This window comes from Haliotis rufescens, unplaced genomic scaffold (assembly GCF_023055435.1).
Source record: "Haliotis rufescens isolate VD_foot unplaced genomic scaffold, xgHalRufe1.0.p SCAF_12, whole genome shotgun sequence".
Taxonomy (NCBI): Eukaryota; Metazoa; Mollusca; class Gastropoda; order Lepetellida; family Haliotidae; genus Haliotis; species Haliotis rufescens.
The window spans coordinates 35,279,966-35,305,922 of NW_025963802.1; the positions used below are offsets into that span (position 1 = coordinate 35,279,966).

At 45.0% G+C, this 25,957-nt stretch overlaps 1 protein-coding gene and 1 non-coding gene across 2 annotated transcripts; both read right to left on the reverse strand.

The window, feature by feature from the left end:
- On the reverse strand, nucleotides 1–25,957 carry LOC124136624 (mucin-12-like). Its single transcript, XM_048393747.1, has 6 exons — nucleotides 25,712–25,957; nucleotides 16,545–16,775; nucleotides 15,503–15,838; nucleotides 6,469–6,678; nucleotides 1,221–5,354; nucleotides 1–359 (listed from the first exon to the last, which is right to left on the reverse strand). Exons 1-6 carry the CDS (start codon nucleotides 25,740–25,742, stop codon nucleotides 1–3), a joined length of 5,301 nt encoding a protein of 1,766 aa, XP_048249704.1. The 5' UTR covers nucleotides 25,743–25,957.
- Trnak-uuu lies at nucleotides 20,981–21,076 on the reverse strand. Its single transcript has 2 exons — nucleotides 21,040–21,076; nucleotides 20,981–21,016 (listed from the first exon to the last, which is right to left on the reverse strand). It is a non-coding gene; the product is annotated as a tRNA-Lys (tRNA).

Consider the following 25,957-nt stretch of genomic DNA (forward strand, 5'->3'; position numbering starts at 1 on the left):
TCAATACAGAAGGTCACTTTCCTTGCCCTGCCAGCTTTGCCTGACATTAGGCTCCACAAACTCAGTGAGTGTCAGAGACTGTCTGCTCCCACAACCGCCTTGTGATTTGACTGTGATCGAGACTAGGGCCACCATCAGCACTACACACCCACCAACAACAGCTAGTACTAGTAGAATAGTGTCATCATCTCTTCCAACGCTGTTGTTTGATGTCGGGCGAGAGTTATCGCCTTTGTCGTGAGGGGTTGTGGAGGAATAGCGTATAGTGATACTGGAAGCGTATTGTCCTGAGATGGATGTTGGCTGAATATGGATGAGGTCTGTTTTAGGGTGAGCTGTTGGTTTGTTGGTTCCTGACCCTGAAGCATCCATGGTGGTATCCGTACTCAAAGTAGTGATTACTATATCTGTGTTTGTTGGAACACTACCCAACACTGTTTCTGAATGGACAGGGACACTTCCAAACACTGTTTCTGAATGGACAGGAACACTTCCCAACACTGTTTCTGATTGAACAGGGACACCAACCAACACTGTTTCTGAATGGACAGGAACACTACCCAACACTGTTTCTGAATGGACAGGGACACTTCCCAGTACTGTTTCTGAATGGACAGGAACACTTCCCAACACTGTTTCTGAATGGACAGGGACACTTCCCAACACTGTTTCTGATTGAACAGGGACACCAACCAACACTGTTTCTGAATGGACAGGAACACTACCCAACACTGTTTCTGAATGGGCAGGAACACTTCCCAACACTGTTTCTGATTGAACAGGGACACCAACCAACACTGTTTCTGTATGGACAGGGACACTTTCCAGCACTGTTTCTAAATGGACAGGAACACTTCCCAACACTGTTTCTGAATGGACAGGAACACTTCCCAACACTGTTTCTGATTGAACAGGGACACCAACCAACACTGTTTCTGAATGGACAGGAACACTACCCAACACTGTTTCTGAATGGACAGGGACACTTCCCAACACTGTTTCTGAATGGATAGGGACACTAGCCAACACTGTTTCTGAATGGACAGGGACACTTCCCAGCACTGTTTCTGAATGGATAGGGACACTTCCAAACACTGTTTCTGAATGGACAGGAACACTTCCCAACACTGTTTCTAAATGGACAGGAACACTTCCCAACACTGTTTCTGATTGGACAGGGACACCAACCAACACTGTTTCTGAATGGACAGGAACATTACCCAACACTGTTTCTGAATGGACAGGGACACTTCCCAGTACTGTTTCTGAATGGATAGGAACACTTCCCAACACTGTTTCTGAATGGACAGGGACACTTCCCAACACTGTTTCTGATTGAACAAGGACACCAACCAACACTGTTTCTGAATGGACAGGAACACTACCCAACACTGTTTCTGAATGGGCAGGAACACTTCCCAACACTGTTTCTGATTGAACAGGGACACCAACCAACACTGTTTCTGAATGGACAGGGACACTTTCCAGCACTGTTTCTGAATGGACAGGAACACTTCCCAACACTGTTTCTGAATGGACAGGAACACTTCCCAACACTGTTTCTGATTGAACAGGGACACCAACCAACACTGTTTCTGAATGGACAGGGACACTTCCCAACACTGTTTCTGAATGGATAGGGACACTAGCCAACACTGTTTCTGAATGGACAGGGACACTTCCCAACACTGTTTCTGAATGGATAGGGACACTAGCCAACACTGTTTCTGGATGGACAGGAACACTTCCCACCACTGTTTCGAAATGGACAGGGACACTTCCCAACACTGTTTCTGAATGGATAGGGACACTAGCCAACACTGTTTCTGGATGGACAGGAACACTTCCCACCACTGTTTCTGAATGGACAGGAATACTTCCCAACACTGTTTCTGAATGGGCAGGAACACTTCCCAGCACTGTTTCTGAATGGACAGGAACACTTCCCAGCACTGTTTCTGAATGGACAGGAACACTAGCCAACACTGTTTCTGAATGGACAGGAACACTAGCCAAAACTGGTTTTGAGTGGACAGGAACACTAGTCAACACTGTGTCTGGATAGGTGAGAACAAACACATTTTCTACTGCTCTTGTTATGGAGGACTGGTGGTTATGTGTTGGAGATGCATACGACAAGCTTGTCAAATGAAGATCTTTCAAATATGATGGTGTAGCGGCTACACTCTGGGTTATCTGAGAAAGTGGGGACGGCTGTATATCCAGGATGATCTTTGTAAGAGAGGGTATAGAACTCCCTACAGTTGAAGGGTTAATGTCCACAACAGACACAGCGTGTTGTCGTGTCGACCCAGCTACTTCATTAACCCCCTTGGTGACATCAACGTTTGTGACAGCCTGTGTTGGAGGTGATGTTGACCCAGCTGCGACAACACGATGCTCACTGTGTTCAACAAACAGTCCAGACGTGGGTAACGGTGCTGATTTGACAGAGTCTGACACCGACATCGGAGGCATGTGTGTTGCAAGGAACGTTTCGATAGTTCGTGTATGTCTATCTGGCACTAATGTTTGTGACGTGAACGACCGACTGTTCCTTACAATTTTTTCATTCAGCGCTGACGTTTTTAAATTTGTTCTCAAAGAATGAGATTGAGTATCACCATCACTTGGCAATGATGGTGTAGAACCTGAACGTTCTGTACCAGATATAGAAAATGGCACAGTGGAAGTAAATAATGAACTGGGAGCAAGCAGTGTTTCGGTGACGTCCATGGAGGAAGTTCTGATAGAATCACGAGACATATCATGCAGGTGGGTTGTTTTATATTCAGATAGGTTATTGACAATGTCACCCAGTGACGAACTCAATGTTAGCTCCTCACTGTTGATTATCTGAGGTATAACAGTTGTAGTTTCTTCCGTCGACATAAGGAACGTTTCATGGACAACATGATCACTTGACATCACACCACGGAAGTATGATTGCGAAGGAACAACTCCTGCAGTTGGTTTATTTTGTACACTTTCGGTGTGTTCTATTTCCGAATTTGACATTTTTGCATCAGAATTTGTTCTCATCACTGCAGATGCTGTATGTGAGTAGCCCTGGAGGTTCACTAATGTAGTAGACTGCCCGCCTTTATTTGATGACCCCTGTCCCACTGACACAATTGTTGGAAATAAAGTATGATCCACTGTTCCACTTGTCATTATTGAAGTGATTTGTCCAATCTCCACACTTGGTGTTTCATGGACAATTTTAGCTGTTCCAAAACCTGGTATCTGTGGATGGCTGTATGCTGTTGCATGATCAATCTCTGCTCTTCCTGGACTTGCTGTAGGCAATCCACGCTGTCCTGTACCTGGACCTGCTGTAGACATTTCGCTTTGACTTTTTGTTGGATTTGATGTAGGCATTCCGCTCTGTCCTGTTCCTGGACCTGCTGTAGACATTTTGCTTTGACTTTCTGTTGGATTTGATGTAGGCATTCCGCTCTGTCCTGTTCCTGGACCTGCTGTAGACATTTTGCTTTGACTTTTTGTTGGATTTGATGTAGACATTCCGCTATGCCCTGCACCTGGACTTGCTGTGGGATTTCCACTCTGTCCTGTGTCTGGCCTGGCTGTACCAGGTATCGACGTTGGTGCTTTGCTATGTTCTGAACCTTGGCCGGCTGTGGGTATTTCACTCTGTCCTGTTTCTGGACTTGGTGTAAGCATTCCGCTCTGGCCAGTTTCTGGATTTGCTGAAGGCATTCCACTTTGTCCTGTTTCTAGACTTGTTGTAGGCATTCCGCTTTGTCCTACTCCTGGACTTGATGTGGGCATTCCACTTTGTTCTACTCCTGGACTTGATGTAGGCATTCCACTTTGTCCTACTCCTTGACTTGCTGTGGGCGTTCCACTCTGTCCCACTCCTGGACTTGTTGTAGGCATTCCACTTTGTCCTACTCCTAAGCCTGCTGTAGGCACTCCACTATGTCCTACTCCTGGACTTGCTGTAGGCATTTTACTTTGTCGTTCCCCTGGAGTTGCTGTGGGCGTTCCACTCTGTCCTACTCCTGGACTTGCTGTAGGCGTTCCGCTTTGTCCTACTCCTGGACTTGCTGTAGGCATTCCGCTCTGTCCTACTCCTGGACTTGCTGCAGGCATTCCGCCCTGACCTACTCCTGGACTTGCTGTAGGCATTCCGCCCTGACCTACTCCTGGACTTGCTGCAGGCATTCCGCCCTGACCTACTCCTGGACTTGCTGTAGGCGTTCCACTCTGTCCTACTCTTGGACTTGATGTGGGCATTCCGCCCTGACCTACTCCTGGACTTGCTGTAGACATTCCACTTTGTCCTACTCCTGGACTTGATGTAGGCATTCCGCTCTGTTCTACTCCTGGACTTGATGTAGGCATTCCACTTTGTCCTACTCCTTGACTTGCTGTGGGCGTTCCACTCTGTCCCACTCCTGGACTTGTTGTAGGCATTCCACTTTGTCCTACTCCTAGACCTGCTGTAGGCACTCCACTATGTCCTACTCCTGGACTTGCTGTAGGCATTTTACTTTGTCCTTCCCCTGGAGTTGCTGTCGGCGTTCCACTCTGTCCTACTCCTGGACTTGTTGTAGGCATTCCACTTTGTCCTACTCCTGGACTTGCTGTAGGCATTCCACTTTGTCCTACTCCTGGACTTGCTGTAGGCATTCCACTTTGTCCTACTCCTGGACTTGCTGTGGGCATTTCGCTCTGTCCTACACCTGGACTTGCTGTAGGCATTCCTATGTGTCCTACTCCTGGACTTGTTGTAGGCATTCCGCCCTGACTTACTCCTGGACTTGCTGTAGGCATTCCAGTTTGTCCTGTTTCTGGACTTTCTGTAGGCGTTCCACTCTGTCCTACTCCTGGACTTGCTGTGGGCATTCCACTTTGTCCTGTGTCTGGACTGGCTGTACCAGGTATCAACGTTGGTGCTTTGCTATGTTCTGAACCTTGGCCCGCTGTAGGTATTCCACTGTGTGCTACGTGTGTATTAACAGTTGACGCCGTCACTTGAGGCGTCACCCACGAAGCAGGAACTCCAGAAGTGGTGAAGAACTGCCTGATATAATCAGGTATAGTACTCAGAGACTTGTGGACAAAATATTTCGCAATCACCTCGTATACAAGAGAACATCTGTGTTGGTTATTGTCAAATATTACCGTTCCTCGTTGCCTGCATCGTGTTGGTAACGTTCTATTTCGGTCACACGTGACATAGAACGGCGACAAGGGCCTCTCGCTGTAGATGTAGTTGCCATCCGTCTTGCCGCGACAGAAGCTCCAGTCCACGTCATGGTACATCGCGTTGTCTGGACACAGACACGTGCCAGTCTGGTTGGTGCTACAGTCGTCCATGTAGTCGCCTGAAACAGTAGAATCAAGGGAAGGACTTTGGAGGATACTCGACTCTCATTGGTCAACTTCCAATTTATATAGCATGATTAAAATTACGGAATTTCTTTTAAAGTACAATTGAGCATGCTCTTTCTATCACGATTTCAAAGAGCGTCATTCAACTCCTGCTCAAAACTTGTTTGATCGAAGCTACAACATTCAAGGCATCAGCAAATCTTTCAAAAAGGTTTATGGTAGACATGTGGAGGACATTCCCTTATTTGACGCATCAGTGACAAAACCCTATTTTGACTTGTACCACATGTTCCCATTTGTTTAACTGAACATTTTACTTGCCTTTGCGTGTGTTTGTGATGAGTGAGGGACATGCTCAACCTTTCGCGAACACGTGGCATCGTCACTCTTTCATAGAGACTCATAAACGTATGCTCATGACAAAGCCGAAATCTTAAATCGACTCTGCTTGTAGCAGAGATCCCCCGTGTCTAATGGAAAGGGCTTTGTCGCTTTTATTTCCCGTTTCAGATCGTTAGGCATAAATTAAAACGTTGTATTACGTTGTTTCAATAGGAATTAGATTTTAAGAAGCATGCGATAAATCCAGAATGGTCATAGGTCAGGGTACACAAACCAACTCACAATGTCGTGTTCTTGGATTCAGTAACAGGTGCAATAACGTTTATTGAGCACAAGTTCGACCCGATTTATATGAAATCAATGAAAAGATCTTTTTTAATGCATATTTACAATCATCAAATGGGCAATCAAGGAATATTTCAGATTGCAACATAAAAGTAAATAAAGATCCATCATATGGTTACTCGTTACACGGCGCATTTTGGCACCAAGTTCCCTAACGCCCTGTACCATACATACTGGGTGAGTGAATGTGGTTTTACGCCGCAGTCAACACTATTCCTGTTATATAACAGCGGCCTGAAATCCCCAACAGTGGTTGACGTTGTGAGCAACGTTCAATGCCATCGGGGTACGATGACACGAAATGCATCAAATCACCGAGCCTGATCACACGATACATCTCCGTCGCCTCTAACGACAATCAAAGATAACTGGGGATGTGATATACCCCGGAAAATGCCAGGTCAGAACCTGAAGACTTACATGGTGAGTAGAAAATCTCTCTTCCACCGCAGTCCACCTTGCTGAAGGCTTCACAACCAAGGGATAGCATTGAAAATAATTCCGGATAGACACAGGTTTGTTTCTGCCAGGTCCGCGTGGTGGGATCACACTTGTAGAAGACGGCGCAGTTTTTGCCAGGAACCAGGGGGTCGGATGTGCGACAGGACCCGTTGTGAATGTTGGGTGAGACTGGAATAGCACACACATAGATAGGTAACAGTACACGTAGGGTATGTGGGGTGAGGCTGGAATAGCACACACATAGGTAGGTTACAGTACACGTTGGGAATGTTGGGTGAGGCTGGAATAGCACACACATAGGTAGGTAACAGTACACGTTGTGAATGTGGGGTGAGACTGGAATAGCACACACATAGATAGGTAACAGTACACGTTGGGTATGTGGGGTGAGACTGGAATAATACACACATAGATAGGTAACAGTACACGTTGTGAATGTGGGGTGAGACTGGAATAGCACACACATAGATAGGTGACAGTACACGTTGGGAATGTGGGGTGAGGCTGGAATAGCACACACGTAGATAGGTAACAGTACACGTTGGGAATGTGGGGTGAGGCTGGAATAGCACACACATTGGTAGGTGACAGTACACGTTGGGAATGTGGGGTGAGGCTGGTATAGCACACACATAGGTAGGTGACAGTACACGTTGGGTATGTGGGGTGAGGCTGGAATAGCACACACATAGATAGGTTACAGTACACGTTGGGAATGTGGGGTGAGGCTGGAATAGCACACACATAGGTAGGTAACAGTACACGTTGGGAATTTGGGGTGAGGCTGGAATAGCACACACATAGGTAGGTAACAGTACACGACGGGGATGCGGGGTGAGGCTGGAATAGCACGGACATAAGTAGGTAACAGTACACGTTGGGAATGTTGGGTGAGGCTGGAATAGCACGGACATAAGTAGGTGACAGTACACGTTGGGAATGTGGGGTGAGGCTGGAATAGCACGGACATAAGTAGGTAACAGTACACGTTTGGAATGTGGGGTGAGACTGGAATAGCACACACATAGGTAGGTAACAGCACGCTGGGTATGTGGGGTGAGTCTGGAATAGCACACACATAGGTAGGTGACAGTACACGTTGGGAATGTTGGGTGAGGCTGGAATAGCACACACACAAGTAGGTAACAGTACACGTTGGGAATGTGGGGTGAGACTGGAATAGCACACACGTAGATAGGTAACAGTACACGTTGGGAATGTGGGGTGAGTCTGGAATAGCACACACACAGGTAGGTAGCAGTACACGTTGGGAATGTGGGGTGAGGCTGGAATAGCACAAACATAGGTAGGTAACAGTACACGTTGGGAATGTGGGGTGAGGCTGGAATAGCACACACATAGGAAGGTAACAGTACACGTTCTGAATGTGGGGTGAGGCTGGAATAGCACACACATAGGTAGGTAACAGTACACGTTGGGAATGTTGGGTGAGGCTGGAATAGCACACACATAGGTAGGTGACAGTAAACGTTGGGAATGTGGGGTGAGGCTGGAATAGCACACACATAAGTAGGTAACAGTACACGTTGGGAATGTTAGGTGAGGCTGGAATAGCACACGCATAAGTAGGTGACAGTACACGTTGGGTATGTGGGGTGAGGCTGGAATAGCACACACATAGGTAGGTAACAGTACACGTTGGGAATGTGGGGTGAGGCTGGAATAGCACGGACATAAGTAGGTAACAGTACACGTTGTGAATGTGGGGTGAGGCTGGAATAGCACGGACATAAGTAGGTAGCAGTACACGTTGGGAATGTGGGGTGAGGCTGGAATAGCACACACATAGGTAGGTAACAGTACAAGTTGGGAATGTTGGGTGAGGCTTGAATAGCACAAACATAGGTAGGTAACAGTACACGTTCTGAATGTGGGGTGAGGCTGGAATAGCACACACATAGGTAGGTGACAGTACACGTTGGGAATGTTGGGTGAGGCTGGAATAGCACACACATAGGTAGGTAACAGTACACGTTGGGAATGTAGGGTGAGGCTGGAATAGCGCGCACATAGATAGGTAACAGTACACGTTGGGAATGTGGGGTGAGGCTGGAATAGCACACACATAGGTAGGTGACAGTACACGTTGGGAAAGTTGGGTGAGGCTGGAATACGACACACATAGGTAGGTAACAGTACACGTTGGGAATGTGGGGTGAGGCTGGAATAGCGCGCACATTGGTAGGTAACAGTACACGTTGGGAATGTGGGGTGAGGCTGGAATAGCACACACATAGGTAGGTAACAGTACACGTTGGGAATTTGGGGTGAGGCTGGAATAGCACACACATAGGTAGGTAACAGTACACGATGGGGATGTGGGGTGAGGCTGGAATAGCACGGACATAAGTAGGTGACAGTACACGTTGGGAATGTTGGGTGAGGCTGGAATAGCACACACATAAGTAGGTGACAGTACACGTTGGGAATGTGGGGTGAGGCTGGAATAGCACACACATAGGTAGGTAACAGTACACGCTGGGTATGTGGGGTGAGTCTGGAATAGCACACACATAGGTAGGTGACAGTACACGTTGGGAATGTTGGGTGAGGCTTGAATAGCACACACATAAGTAGGTAACAGTACACGTTGGGAATGTGGGGTGAGACTGGAATAGCACACACGTAGATAGGTAACAGTACACGTTGGGATTGTGGGGTGAGTCTGGAATAGCACACACACAGGTAGGTAACAGTACACGTTGGGAATGTTGGGTGAGGCTGGAATAGCACACACATAGGTAGGTAACAGTACACGTTGGGAATGTGGGGTGAGGCTGGAATAGCACACACATAGGTAGGTAACAGAACACGTTCTGAATGTGGGGTGAGGCTGGAATAGCACACACGTAGATAGGTAACAGTACACGTTGGGAATGTGGGGTGAGGCAAGGATAGCACACACAAAGGTAGGTGACAGTAAACGTTGGGAATGTGGGGTGAGGCTGGTATAGCACACACATAAGTAGGTAACAGTACACGTTGGGAATGTAGGGTGAGGCTGGAATAGCGCGCACATAGGTAGGTAACAGTACACGTTGTGAATGTGGGGTGAGGCTGGAATAGCACACACATAGGTAGGTGACAGTACACGTTGGGAATGTTGGGTGAGGCTGGAATACCACACACATTGGTAGGTAACAGTACACGTTGGGAATGTTGGGTGAGGCTTGAATAGCACACAAATAAGTAGGTAACAGTACACGTTGGGAATGTGGGGTGAGACTGGAATAGCACACACGTAGATAGGTAACAGTACACGTTGGGATTGTGGGGTGAGTCTGGAATAGCACACACACAGGTAGGTAACAGTAGACGTTGGGAATGTGGGGTGAGGCTGGAATAGCACACACATAGGTAGGTAACAGTACACGTTGGGAATGTGGGGTGAGGCTGGAATAGCACACACATAGGTAGGTAACAGTACACGTTCTGAATGTGGGGTGAGGCTGGAATAGCACACACGTAGATAGGTAACAGTACACGTTGGGAATGTGGGGTGAGGCAAGGATAGCACACACAAAGGTAGGTGACAGTAAACGTTTGGAATGTGGGGTGAGGCTGGAATAGCACACACATAAGTAGGTAACAGTACACGTTGGGAATGTAGGGTGAGGCTGGAATAGCGCGCACATAGGTAGGTAACAGTACACGTTGGGAATGTGGGGTGAGGCTGGAATAGCACACACATAGGTAGGTGACAGTACACGTTGGGAAAGTTGGGTGAGGCTGGAAAACCACACACATTGGTAGGTAACAGTACACGTTGGGAATGTGGGGTGAGGCTGGAATAGCACACACATAGGTAGGTAACAGTACACGTTGGGAATGTGGGGTGAGGCTGGAATAGCACACACATAGGTAGGTAACAGTACACGATGGGAATGTGGGATGAGGCTGGAATAGCACGGACATAAGTAGGTGACAGTACACGTTGGGAATGTTGGGTGAGGCTGGAATAGCACGGACATAAGTAGGTGACAGTACACGTTGGGAATGTGGGGTGAGGCTGGAATAGCACACACATAGGTAGGTAACAGTACACGCTGGGTATGTGGGGTGAGTCTGGAATAGCACACACATAGGTAGGTGACAGTACACGTTGGGAATGTTGGGTGAGGCTTGAATAGCACACACATAAGTAGGTAACAGTACACGTTGGGAATGTGGGGTGAGACTGGAATAGCACACACGTAGATAGGTAACAGTACACGTTGGGAATGTGGGGTGAGTCTGTAATAGCACACACATAGGTAGGTAACAGTACACGTTTGGAATGTGGGGTGAGGCTGGAATAGCACGCACATAAGTAGGTAACAGTACACGTTGGGAATGTGGGGTGAGGCTGGTATAGCACACACATAGGTAGGTAACAGTACACGTTGGGAATGTGGGGTGAGGCTGGAATAGCACACACATAGGTAGGTAACAGTACACGTTGGGAATGTGGGGTGAGGCTGGAATAGCACACACATAGGTAGGTAACAGTACACGTTGGGAATGTGGGGTGAGGCTGGAATAGCACACACATAGGTAGGTAACAGTACACGTTGGGAATGTGGGGTGAGGCTGGAATAGCACGGACATAAGTAGGTAGCAGTACACGTTGGGAATGTGGGGTGAGGCTGGAATAGCACACACATAGGTAGGTAACAGTACACGTTGGGAATGTGGGGTGAGGCTGGAATAGCACACACATAGGTAGGTGACAGTTAACGTTGGGAATGTGGGGTGAGGCTGGAATAGCACACACATAGGTAGGTAACAGTACACGTTGGGAATGTGGGGTGAGGCTGGAATAGCACACACATAGGTAGGTAACAGTACACGTTGGGAATGTGGGGTGAGGCTGGAATAGCACGGACATAGGTAGGTAGCAGTACACGTTGGGAATGTGGGGTGAGGCTGGAATAGCACACACATAGGTAGGTAACAGTACACGTTCTAAATGTGGGGTGAGGCTGGAATAGCACACACATAGGTAGGTGACAGTAAACGTTGGGAATGTGGGGTGAGGCTGGAATAGCACACACATAAGTAGGTAACAGTACACGTTGGGAATGTAGGGTGAGGCTGGAATAGCGCGCACATAGGTAGGTAACAGTACACGTTGGGAATGTGGGGTGAGGCTGGAATAGCACACACATAGGTAGGTAACAGTACACGTTTGGAATGTGGGGTGAGGCTGGAATAGCACACACATAGGTAGGTAACAGTACACGTTGGGAATGTGGGGTGAGGCTGGAATAGCACGGACATAAGTAGGTAGCAGTACACGTTGGGAATGTGGGGTGAGGCTGGAATAGCACACACATAGGTAGGTAACAGTACACGTTGGGAATGTGGGGTGAGGCTGGAATAGCACACACATAGGTAGGTGACAGTAAACGTTGGGAATGTGGGGTGAGGCTGGTATAGCACACACATAAGTAGGTAACAGTACACGTTGGGAATGTTGGGTGAGGCTGGAATAGCACACACATAAGTAGGTAACAGTACACGTTGGGTATGTGGGGTGAGGCTGGAATAGCACACACATAGGTAGGTAACAGTACACGTTGGGAATGTGGGGTGAGGCTGGAATAGCACGGACATAAGTAGGTAACAGTACACGTTGGGAATGTGGGGTGAGGCTGGTATAGCACACACATAGGTAGGTAACAGTACACGTTGGGTATGTGGGGTGAGGCTGGAATAGCACACACATAGGTAGGTAACAGTACACGTTGGGAATGTGGGATGAGGCTGGAATAGCACACACATAGGTAGGTAACAGTACACGTTGGGAATGTGGGGTGAGGCTGGAATAGCACGGACATAAGTAGGTAGCAGTACACGTTGGGAATGTGGGGTGAGGCTGGAATAGCACACACATAGGTAGGTAACAGTACACGTTGGGAATGTTGGGTGAGGCTTGAATAGCACAAACATAGGTAGGTAACAGTACACGTTGGGAATGTGGGGTGAGGCTGGAATAGCACACACGTAGATAGGTAACAGTACACGTTGGGAATGTGGGGTGAGGCTGGAATAGCACACACATAGGTAGGTAACAGTACACGTTGGGAATGTGGGGTGAGGCTGGAATAGCACACACATAGGTAGGTAACAGTACACGTTGGGAATGTGGGGTGAGGCTGGAATAGCACACACATAGAAAGGTAACAGTACACGTTCTGAATGTGGGGTGAGGCTGGAATAGCACACACATAGGTAGGTGACAGTACACGTTGGGAATGTTGGGTGAGGCTGGAATAGCACACACATAGGTAGGTAACAGTACACGTTGGGAATGTAGGGTGAGGCTGGAATAGCGCGCACATAGGTAGGTAACAGTACACGTTGGGAATGTGGGGTGAGGCTGGAATAGCACGGACATAAGTAGGTAACAGTACACGTTGGGAATGTGGGGTGAGGCTGGAATAGCACGGACATAAGTAGGTAACAGTACACGTTTGGAATGTGGGGTGAGGCTGGAATAGCACGGACATAAGTAGGTGACAGTACACGTTGGGAATGTGGGGTGAGGTTGGAATAGCACGGACATAAGTAGGTAACAGTACACGTTGGGAATGTTGGGTGAGGCTGGAATAGCACGGACATAAGTAGGTGACAGTACACGTTTGGAATGTTGGGTGAGGCTGGAATAGCACGGACATAAGTAGGTAACAGTACACGTTGGGAATGTTGGGTGAGGCTGGAATAGCACGGACATAAGTAGGTGACAGTACACGTTGGGAATGTGGGGTGAGACTGGAATAGCACACACATAGGTAGGTAACAGTACACGTTCTGAATGTGGGGTGAGGCTGGAATAGCACACGCATAAGTAGGTAACAGTACACGTTGGGTATGTGGGGTGAGGCTGGAATAGCACACACATAGGTAGGTAACAGTACACGTTTGGAATGTGGGGTGAGGCTGGAATAGCACGGACATAAGTAGGTAACAGTACACGTTGGGAATGTGGGGTGAGGCTGGTATAGCACACACATAGGTAGGTAACAGTACACGTTGGGAATGTGGGGTGAGGCTGGAATAGCACACACATAGGTAGGTAACAGTACACGTTGGGAATGTGGGGTGAGGCTGGAATAGCACACACATAGGTAGGTAACAGTACACGTTGGGAATGTGGGGTGAGGCTGGAATAGCACACACATAGGTAGGTAACAGTACACGTTGGGAATGTGGGGTGAGGCTGGAATAGCACGGACATAAGTAGGTAACAGTACACGTTGGGAATGTGGGGTGAGGCTGGAATAGCACACACATAGGTAGGTAACAGTACACGTTGGGAATGTTGGGTGAGGCTTGAATAGCACAAACATAGGTAGGTAACAGTACACGTTCTAAATGTGGGGTGAGACTGGAATAGCACACACGTAGATAGGTAACAGTACACGTTGGGAATGTGGGGTGAGGCTGGAATAGCACACACATAGGTAGGTAACAGTAAACGTTGGGAATGTGGGGTGAGGCTGGTATAGCACACACATAAGTAGGTAACAGTACACGTTGGGAATGTTGGGTGAGGCTGGAATAGCACACGCATAAGTAGGTAACAGTACACGCTGGGTATGTGGGGTGAGGCTGGAATAGCACACACATAGGTAGGTAACAGTACACGTTGGGAATGTGGGGTGAGGCTGGAATAGCACGGACATAAGTAGGTAACAGTACACGTTGGGAATGTGGGGTGAGGCTGGTATAGCACACACATAGGTAGGTAACAGTACACGTTGTGAATGTGGGGTGAGGCTGGAATAGCACACACATAGGTAGGTAACAGTACACGTTGGGAATGTGGGGTGAGGCTGGAATAGCACGGACATAGGTAGGTAACAGTACACGTTGGGAATGTGGGGTGAGGCTGGAATAGCACACACATAGGTAAGTGACAGTACACGTTGGGAATGTGGGGTGAGGCTGGAATAGCACGGACATAAGTAGGTAACAGTACACGTTGGGAATGTGGGGTGAGGCTGGAATAGCACACACATAGGTAGGTAACAGTACACGCTGGGTATGGGGGATGAGGCTGGAATAGTACACACATAGGTAGGTGACAGTACACGTTGGGAATGTGGGGTGAGGCTGGAATAGCACACACATAGGTAGGTAACAGTACACGTTGGGAATGTGGGGTGAGGCTGGAATAGCACGGACATAAGTAGGTAACAGTACACGTTGGGAATGTGGGGTGAGGCTGGTATAGCACACACATAGGTAGGTAACAGTACACGTTGGGAATGTGGGGTGAGGCTGGAATAGCACGGACATAAGTAGGTAACAGTACACGTTGGGAATGTGGGGTGAGGCTGGAATAGCACACACATAGGTAGGTAACAGTACACGCTGGGTATGGGGGGTGAGTCTGGAATAGCACACACATAGGTAGGTGACAGTACACGTTGGGTATGTGGGGTGAGACTGGAACAATACAATCATAGATATGTAACATATAATGTTACCCTGCAATTTTTCTTGTTCAGACGTTCAACATCAATGATGTTTTGTCCGTGATATTACACATGCATTTTGGTCAATCTGAATGTTCAATACCTGAGTAGCTAGTAAGGTTAGCGAGACACTCCTACTCCATTCTCTCACCCCCACACACTCGCTCATTCACTCACCCACCACCCAACCCCACCCCCCCCCCACCCCTCACCCAACCACCATGGAAATATGTAAGACTAAGTTTTAAATCCTTAAGACAACTCACTATGGGGAGGTGTGGTAGTTTAGTAGTTAAAGCGTTCGCTCGTAACGTCAAAGACCCGAGTTCGATTCCCGTCATGGGTACAATGTGCAAAGCCCTTTTCTGGTGTACCCCGCCGTGATATTGTTGTAATATTGCAAAAAGGGGCGTAAAACCAAACCACTCACTCGCTCATTCGCACTGCCGCTTCTAACATGCCACTTACAGAAATTGCGCATCAGTTAATACAAATACACTCTACATTACCTGTAGTTGTCGTCGTTGTTGCCGATGACGTCACCAGGTGGTGACGTAGAACATCTGGTACATCGGTCGAACCGAAATGTCTTTTTATCACAACGTCTACAGAAGAGCACGTTTTGTCAATAAAATCAAACACACTGCCCTTTCCATCACAGCTTCTGGGGATAGTCCTGTTATGCCAACACTGTATGAAGTTGGGGGACCAGGGGCGTTGTTTGTAGACGTAGTTGCCGTCCTCGTGACCCCAGCAGAACCCCCAGTCCACGTCCATGTGACCCACGTGGGTGGGGCAGATACACGTGCCGGTCCCGTTGTTGCTGCACCCACGGGAATAACCACCTGGAAATCACTATATTCGTCATGCTGCCATCAATTTGGAAAAAAAATGATTCTGATCGGTCAGAGGGGCGGTCGGGTAGCCCAGTGGTTAAAGCGTTCGCTCGTCACGCAGAAGACCCGGGTTCGATTCCCGACATGGGTATCATGTGTGAAGCCCATTTCTGGTGTCCCCCGCCGTGATATTGCTGGAATATTGCTAAAAGCGGCGTAAAACCATAATCACACACACACTCTGATCGGTCAGAGGTTTAAAAAAACAACAACCACCTCTTATTGAAACAGCTGCTTTGACGACCACATAACCGCGGAAGCTAATATACAAAAAACAAACAAACAAAAAAGTTAGGGATCATGATTATTTGGGGAATGTTTTTGTAGTCAAGACTTGGCACACAAATTCAAATGGTGTTACCGGTGTTACCAAAAATATTCATGATCCCTTACTTTTTTTGTTCAGTATATTCTTAGAAGAGGTCTTCTCTCTCAATCAACGTCAGTAGGCATTTTACTTATAGATTATAGTATGCAGAATTGAGGTCACTACAATTATGAAAATATATGTTGTGATACATTTAAAGGGTTAAAGAACCCTTTCGAAAACGACTAACGGGTATACTGGATGCATTGATTGAGCATATAGAACGCAATACATGTACGTTGTTTAAAGGGTGTTACCGGTGTTACCTTAACGGTATATTTAACTTACATGGAGACAAAGACACCTCTCGGCCGCCGCAATCAACGTTGCTGAAACTGTCACATGTGTGAGTAGATGTGGAGAACAGGTCAGGATACACACACATCCGGGTTACCCACACACTTTCACAGAGGTAGTAGACGGCACAGTTGATCCCCGGGAAGGTGTCGCTGTCATTTCCACATTTGTCTCCTGCGGTCACAGTCTGGGCGGCTGCGGTCGCCATCAGCACAGAGGAGACTGAATAAGATGACGTGGAGTGTGCTTATCATAAAGACTTCCCGCAGATCAAAACGTCCGTCATGCTGACAAAATCACGAACACTGTAAACCAGTTTTTCATTTGTTTCAAATACGATACCTGTTCACGGGTAGTCCAAGTGAAAAAATTGTTTACATGCATCCTTTTATGTTAAACTAGGTTACTATGCAATGCATTGATTTCATGACAACACACTGACATAAACATAAATATTTTAGGGGATGGTCAAGCAAACAGTTTCATAAAACTATCCCAAAAAATATTCAAGACCCCTACCTTTTATGAAGTGAGTGAGTGAGTGAGTTAGAATGGTTTTACGCCGCTTTTAGCTATATTCCAGCAATCTCACGGCGGGGGACACCAGAAATGGGCTTCACACATTGTACCCATGTCGGGAATAGAACCCGGGTCTTCTGCGTGACGAGCGAACGCTTTAACCACTAGGCTACCCGACCGCCCCCCTTTTATGAAGGGCCAGGTATATAACATAATAATGATGATGATGATGATGATGATGATGATGATGATGATGATGATGATGATGATTACGAAAACATTTTGATAATCACAAGAAATCTAGGGGCGGTCGGGTAGCCTAGTGGTTAAAGCGTTCGCTCGTCACGCCGTAGACCCGGGTTCGATTCCCGACATGGGTACAATGTGTGAAGCCCATTTCTGGTGTCCCCCGTCGTGATATTGCTGGAATATTGCTAAAAGCGGCGTAAAACCATATTCACTCACTCACTCACAAGAAATCTCTTCTAATGTCCACTGTACGATTCCTACAACATCTTGAACATGCGTTTCTGAATCAAATAGTTATGATATTGTGTATTCGCGAAAAGGTGAGTGTATCCTGCCCGGTGCCGTCCGCTACAAACGCATGCAAAGGCAAGTCAAATGTTCCCCTAAAAAACACTGGAACATATGTAAATAAGGAATTGCATAGGACATCATTTCTGTCACCGATGCGTCAAATTTGGAAATGTCCTTCACATGTCTAACATATTAATGCTTTTTTCAAAGCATTGCTGATGCCTTGAATGTTGTAACCCTTGTCAAGACATCGGAAGTAATCTTGTTTTATTGTGTAGAGGTCAGTCACCACATTGCTATCATTCTTTGAACTTGCGCAAGGGTCAAACACCACGCTTGTCACAAACACCACAATCAGTCTGCTGAATAATTTACGAGTCTCTCTAATAATTCTTGACAACCTTCAACTTTGAACGCAGTGATATCAGATATCAGACTTATTTTATTTATTTCATGAAATCAATTACAAAATAACATTATTTTAATCTTACATGAGGGTTTAAACGTGACTTCACCCACAAGAGAAGAAATTAGATGAAGTTAGCTGGCTCTGTGATTAACCTGGAACACTTCAAAATACAGAACATTCACTTCCAAACACACCTGAATGTTTGTGTATTTGAAGTACCTCTAGAGAGCCGGGCACAGTTCACACCGAATGACCCCGCCTCCACTTGAACTAAGTCCTGATATCGTGTTGTTGTCGTATCCTATCAGTAAAGTGTGAGTGGGTGGGTGAGTGAGTGGATCAACACTATTTCATATATTGTACAGCGTGTCAGCTAAACGTGCGAGGACGGTGACACCAAGGATGGTGAACCTGGGATTCGAACCCACGATCAGCGAATCCTGGTACGCCACAACTCTGTACAGCGCCCTTCGCGCCGTAATCGATCACTGGATCATCACTGCTCTCCATTAAAAGTGACTTACAGTCTTATGTAGACATGTGGAGGACATTTCCAAATTTGAATTGTCCGATACAATTCCTTAGTTTGACTTGAACCACATTCCCGTGTTTTTTTCAGGTGAACAATTGACATGCCTTTGCACGTGTTTGTGACGGGACTGGATACGCTCACTTTTTCGCGAACATCTGGTATCATTTCTATTTGATAGTGATTCAAAAACACTTGCTCATGATGTAGTCGGAATCGCATAATCGACTCTGCTTTATGCAGAGATTTCTATTGGATATGGATAGGGTTTTGTCGCTATATTTACAGGTTGAATCGGAAATATTTACAGCACATAAAAACTTGTGGCACTACTTTTTTAATCGGTATGTATACATTGTCAATGCGAGAGAATAACCAGTCTAGATTATCCGCCGGAACAGATTCCATATAGCTATAAAAAGTATATTAATGAACCACTGAAAATTAATGATGACATCAGGTATTCGCGAAAAGGGTAAGCATGTCCTGCCCTACCAGTAGCATCCGCCATTCATACAATTTGCACAAAAACGAAAGTATTTAATGCCTGACGCCGCATTCCAGTGCGCCTGCCATGCCACAGGGGCCTGTAAAAATACAGACAATCAAGTCATATGATCATACTGTTTCATGATATTGCATCGGGGTTTTTTTAACGTCCATGGTTAGTTGGTTTATATTTCATCCTCGTACGGTAAATAAGTTGTTTATCATATTTGACCATAATCGTTAATCTTTATACATCAAATATAATTCGCCTTACGATATGTCGGTGTAAGTAAACAACTTCCAATTGAAACCTGTAATTGATTCTTAAAAGGACCATTCTCCAGATATGACTACAACCTTTATAAATGATACATGGCTTGTCAATGTAATAAATCAAGACATCGAGGCTAGCATTGATAAACTATTCAATACTATTTATTGACTGTCGTATTCATTGGCTATCATAGTGATTCCATCTGATGTCGTACTTATTGGGAATGGCGTGTGCAATAAATCACTGAAGCTGATTGTAAGGTATGGCCAACCCTTAATGCTACACACATTACACATTCCTTCGTCATCACACGCTGACATTTTCAGCAGGAAGCGTGTTTCCTTACTTACTTACTTACTTACTTACTTACTTACTTTGGAGATTTAACGTCGTCGACACACTTTTATTAAAGACTCTAGCAGTTATTGTCCAATGGGAGATCGACATTTGGTCACGTGTACAGTTATATGTTACAACTGCGCATGCGTTCAGAGCAAAACGGTACATTTTGTCAAGCTCTGAAAAATGCTTTTTAGACGTCGATGTTGCCGCAACGGATTTGTTGGAGATAGAATATATTTTCAGTCGCTGCTCAAGAAATGCGGTTTCTTTTCTGGAGGAGCCAAATATATGTTTACACTCAAACGAGACGTATGTTAAGTTTGTTCAGTAAACAATTCAATTGGGGGGGGGGGGGGGGGAACAAGTGAATTAATATCTTTCAAGTATTTTCTTGAACAAATAGTATGTTAAAAAACATTTCTTATATATACAGACCTACATGAAATGTTTGTAGTTGTTCCCACTGACAAGGCCTCAAACAACATGATCATTATAATTTTTTTATTATGTAAGCATCTCTACCTCAACTGTTTGATCAAAGAACTTGGTCTCAGTGACATATCAAATATCGCCACATACAAGGCCAATATGTGAGCTTAGGAAGAAATCTGCCAAAACCATGCACCAGTACTATAACCTTTTGACTTGACTCTAAAACCTGAAGACATATTCATTCCACTTGTGTAAAAGGATTCCAAAGCTCAATACAAATACACACAAAGAGAGATATTGCTTGGTCCAGCAAATGTACCACCAAACCCCTGTCTCAAAGGCCTATAACCATAGTTCTTAATACAACCAAGAAAGTGAGTGAGTGAGTGAGTGAGTTCGGTTTTACGCAGCTTTTAGCAATATTCCAGCAGTGTCACGGTGGCCGACACCAGACAACAAAGAAAGGAAGTTCTATATATTCACAGAAAGTATCTGAGACACGCGGAAGACCATGTGGATTCTCAAAAACTCAAAATATTTGCTTGACGTTTTACAAGCTCAGAAATGTACTAGGTTCAATTTTGTCAAAATATTTGATTTTTCAATTTTGTACACCACTATCATATATGGCAAACTTAAGGACAATCTTCATTCCTTGACCCATAGGGCTTTTGTTACAAAACGTGGTGACCATAGATATAGTTACATATCTATCTTCAGGGGTAAGACATTTAGGCAAGAAGTAGGCATCCTCATGGGCACCAGTTGTGCTCCCCTTCTTGCGGACAGATGCCATCATATTGTATAGAATACATTGATTAAAATACTTTGTTTTTGAAATGTGAAACCGAAATATATTATGAAGAATAATGATTGTGAAATAAAAAGAGGACCGCCCGAACAGGGACTCGAACCCTGGACCGTCAGATCACTCTGATTGTGACAGACCGCTTAAAAGTCTGATGCTCTACCGACTGAGCTATCCGGGCTCTTGGCTAGCCAGCCAGATGTTTCTGTTCAGGTGACAGACAAGCAAACACAAATGTGTGTTAACATTTCTGCTTCCTCAAAGGCCTTTTGTTGTACACCACTCAGGAGTTACATACAATGCAAGATATTTCATCATTCAATGAATTATTTCTCACAGACGAAAACATATTTTCTTCCCATTCTGTTCTTCAGGTGTACAGATGACATCATATTGTAGCGAAGACATATTGTATGGAATAGATTGGTTAAAATACTTTGTTTTTGAAATGTGAAACCTGAATATGTCATGTAGAATAATGATTGTGAAATAAAAAGAGGATGTTTCTTTATGCTCGGATTGGCAAAGTCAAAACTAGGTAATTTGGCCAAGAAGTTTAACTTAAGCTTCCCTTCCACTGACTTACCCACTTGAACTAGAATTTAGAAATACAGAAGACCAGTGAGACCACTTGATCTGTTCCATATTTAGATCTATGCATAAAGATTCAGAGTGGCAAAACACTCTCCGCAAGACAGGAGGACAAAAGGGTTGACTTCAACTTTCTAATCGTCAACTTCCCCTTATGTCGAGCAATATTCCAGGACCTCCAGCCTTTGGTGTTTACATTTCACAACTTTTGAGGTACAGTCGAGCATGCTCTTTCTATCAAGATTTCAAAACGTCATACCCCTCTTGCTCAAAAGTTGTTTGCTCAAAAATACTTGAACTATATTGACTTTGCCTTTGCATGTGTTTGTGACGGATTCAACCGATGGGACAGGATACGCTCATCTTTTCGCGAACGACTGGTATCATCACTGTTAAATAGTGATTCATAAACACATACTCATGATATTGTCGGAAACGCACAATCGACTCTGTGTTTGGCAGATATTTCTTAAGAATGTGGAAAGACCGCCTCCGTGGTCTCGTGGTATAGAGCGTCCGCCCGGAGAGCAGAAGGCCCGGAGTTCGATCCCCGGCCGCGTCATACCAAAAGACTTTAAAAGATGGTACTTGTTACCCTGTCTGGCGCTCGGCAATAAGGGGCTAAAACAAGGACTGGTCGGCTCGGAGTTAGACTAACATCTAGTCTCTGAAATGAACATGTACATAAAAAAACAGTTGTTCAGTTATCTTAATAAAAATATAATAATAAGGAGCCCAGTGACTCTCTTCATTTTCAGATACTGCAGTGATCTAGACATGCCAAACATTATAGACTTGCATGGGCTGTATTTGATATATATTTGTATCAGGGTCTGTAAGACAGACTAGGCTCGGAGTCAGTATTCTGTGTCTGAGTGGGGTATTCATGTTAAACTGTGGCATGGTATGTCCGTGAGCTAGCACTATAAATCGGCATCAGTCCGGTCTATTACAAGCAGCCACACACACAAACACGTGCATGCACGCAGAGACCATATAATATATATCTATTATATGGTCTCTGATGCACGTCGCTATATAAGTGCAATAATCGCGACGTTAAACCCCATTTCACCTCACCCACCTCACATATGAATGTGGAAAGGGTTTTGTCGCTTTTTATCTACTAGCTTTTGCAATAACTCATCATAGGAACCTGTCATGCTCTAATTTTACGTCCCAATGATCCCACACATATTGAATTGGCGACATGCCAGGGTATCGGGCTGACCATGGCAAAACTTTCGCATTGTTGGTATTGAGAAAGGTCTTGGTGATTCGCGCTGTGTGAGGTCGGGCGTTGTCTTGCTGGAATATGGTCCAAGGGTTTTGTTGCAGATATAGGAGAACAACTGGGAGAATTACCTCATCAAATAGCGTTGTGTCGTGGCATTGGCGTTGAAAACTACGAGATCCGTTTTCTGCTGTCCACAGATACCACCCCAATCCATGACGCCACCACCGCCGAATGGTACAACCTCAAGAATGCATCCACGTGAGGCTCGCTCAAGCCGTCGACCACGAATACAAACTCCGCCATCAGGACTGAAAAGCTGGACTCAGCTTTAGTCAGGAAAGAGCACCCGCTCACAGTTTATTTTCTGCCACTGACTGTCCGTGCCCGACTCAATATTCAAGAGGGGCGGTCGGGTAGCCTAGTGGTTAAAGCGTTCGCTCGTCACGCCGGAGACCCGGGTTCGATTCCCGACATGGGTACATTGTGTGAAGCCCATTTCTGATATTGCCGTGATATTGCTGGAATATTGCTAAAAGCGGCGTAAAACCATACTCACTCACTCACTCAATATTCAAGAAATATTCCCTTCACGTCTTACTATATCCACGATCCACTGTTTTAGGAAAACAATTTCTACCATGTTATCACTGGAAATGTAATAAAACATTTATCATTAGTTGTTATTTATAGCTCAAAATAATATTCTCAATAAGAGCTCCCTGTCGTGGGACATTCAAGTATAAGGTACAAATCCTTCAAACGTGATCATTTATCAAGATGAGCATTTACCATAAAGCCTGGGAATGGAGACTCCGTGACTCAGAGTAGAATATCACCAAAGGTATACCAACTTTAAATTTTTCCACAATTTTATTAACTTTAAACAAAATCAATATAAATTAAGACTTAAATATGTTGCACGAAGACAACCAAATATTTTCTGTGAAATAAAAAACAGATCAAAATTGATATTTTTTGTGAAAATCGTGCACTTTGCCAAAACGACTTAGGGCAACGAAATGCACGTGCAAAAGTACTGTATAAAACGTTCAGAACACATCAACCAAAGGATATACCACATTAAACCGCTATAGAGAGGATAGGGCCGTTGGTGTGCGCCGCCTTTGCAAGAACGTTTAGATGCAGCCGTGTCACCACTACCAGATTGATGCAACGTTACAACAGACAGGGCAGACATCCGACAGGCGTAAAAGCGGGAGACCACGGGTGACCACGCCCATTGAAGACCGCCACATCTGGTCCATTCATATTAGAAACCGCTTACATACAGCGACGGTAACAGCAGCGACAGCACTGGGACACAGGGTCAGTCGACAGACAATGTATATGAGATGAAGAGAATGTGGTATCAGAGCACGTCGACGATACCGCGGAGTGACGTTAAAACGTCAACACCGACGAACAGGTTCACATGGGCGAGGCGAGTTTTAAGCTTGCAAGTTCGAGAGTGGGGACGGTCATGTTCTCCGATAAGAACAAGTTCAACAAGTTCAACTTTTTTGAGGCGGTAGCGTCATGGTCTTGGGAAGTATCTGCGGTGATGTCAAAACGAGGCTCGTTATTATTCAAGGAAACCCGAATACCCAGAGATGTCGGGATGAAGTTCTGAGACCCGTTGTCCAACCATTCATTCAGCGACAGCCACGTGGCATTGTCTTCCAGCAAGACAAGCGAGACCGCATACGGCAAGGCTCACACAGACATTTCTGAATTGGCCTGACCGGGGTGTTCTCCTGATATGAACCAATCAAACATTTATGGGATCACCTGGACCGACAGATCAGAAGACGAACAGCGGCACCAGCCAGCCGCCAAGAACTGGAACAATGTCTCCTTGAGGAAAGGCAGCGGAGTACCCCCAACGTCATCCGACATTTAACGTCATCCGACGTTTAACGTCATCGTGTTCAGGCGTGATTAATGCACAAGGCGAACATATTCGGTATAAAGTTGGTTTTGAATGTGCTTTCCGAGATTTTAAAGTCATGTTAAACAAGTGTTGTGACAGTGAAATTTATTATTTTTGAACCCCATATGCCTTTCCGAACCATTATCGTTATAGTATTAATATACAATAATGTTCGGTGAATTCTATATGTTAGATCTGGTTCAAAATATTAATTAAAAGCTTCCTATGCTCGGGTGTAGTCACATCTTTTTACTGTCCATCGAGAAAATGGCACTTGCATTCATTCTCGGTTTGGCATGGACAGCGCTAACTCCCTGTGAAGGTATGTCTGTCGCGATTCTCGAGTACTGCATCACATCATATGATGAAAAGAATGAGAGGATGCAATGGACCAGACAAATCATTATAGTTCCGTCTTCTGCATTTCAAAGTAAGAATATTACTTATAAACAAAAACAATATTTATCGTAAAAGGAATTAATACAGGGTACGTCATATATATTTTTTAATTGTATGGAAATATTACAAAGTGGTGCTTACCTCTTTTCCATGTGTATATTTGAAAATTAATTGAAGGTGAAAATTATCCAATGTTTATTTGTGTGGGCGTTCAAGGCCCTAATATTTCCATTTATCTTTATTAAAAACAATTTACCAATTATATAAAGATACATAATTAAAACATAATTATGTTACATTATCCCGCAGTTTCACAGAAACTCATCAAATAATGGACACTCAAGGTAAAACACTCATGTGAGCTTATGTATGTAAATACAAACATATATTCATATTTATGAAAATAGTTTGAAATCATTGACTTCTACCAATGTTGTCATTGCATGATGGTCACAATTATGGAAATGTCCACTTAATCAATATAAACAAATACTATTTAATATATACTAAAAGTATAAAAGTGAAAACTTAAAAAACAATTGTTAAAAGTGATAAAAAATACCTTAATTAAGCGTAATATAAAAACTATAGACACATAGAAGTATCCCACATAAGTAAGATATTTTCAAGTCGTCAATAAACCCAATTCTCCCACTTACCTATAGAAATAAGTGGTAGTGTCACTTTCATAGCTCGAAAAGAAGTTCACACCACGTCTAGTCCATCTACTTCACTCCACAACAATGACGCATGTGTCAATTTCATTCGGACTGAAATCGACAAGTGGCAAAAACAAGTAGGTTATAAATCCTCCAACAAACGCAACCAAGACCTATACTGTCACATGTCGATGCTGTCTATCAACACGCAGATCAACAGAGCCCTTCAATCTCCTTTGTACGTGT

Excerpts from the sequence above, each read along its gene's own strand:
- LOC124136624 (XM_048393747.1), bottom strand. The coding sequence starts at position 25,742 with ATGAAAGTGACACTACCACTTATTTCTATAG. Across the intron at positions 15,839-16,544 it reads AGAGGTGTCTTTGTCTCCAT|GTGGTTATTCCCGTGGGTGC; the intron begins GTAAGTTAAATA and ends AGTGATTTCCAG. Across the intron at positions 6,679-15,502 it reads AACAACGACGACAACTACAG|TCTCACCCAACATTCACAAC; the intron begins GTAATGTAGAGT and ends GTGCTATTCCAG.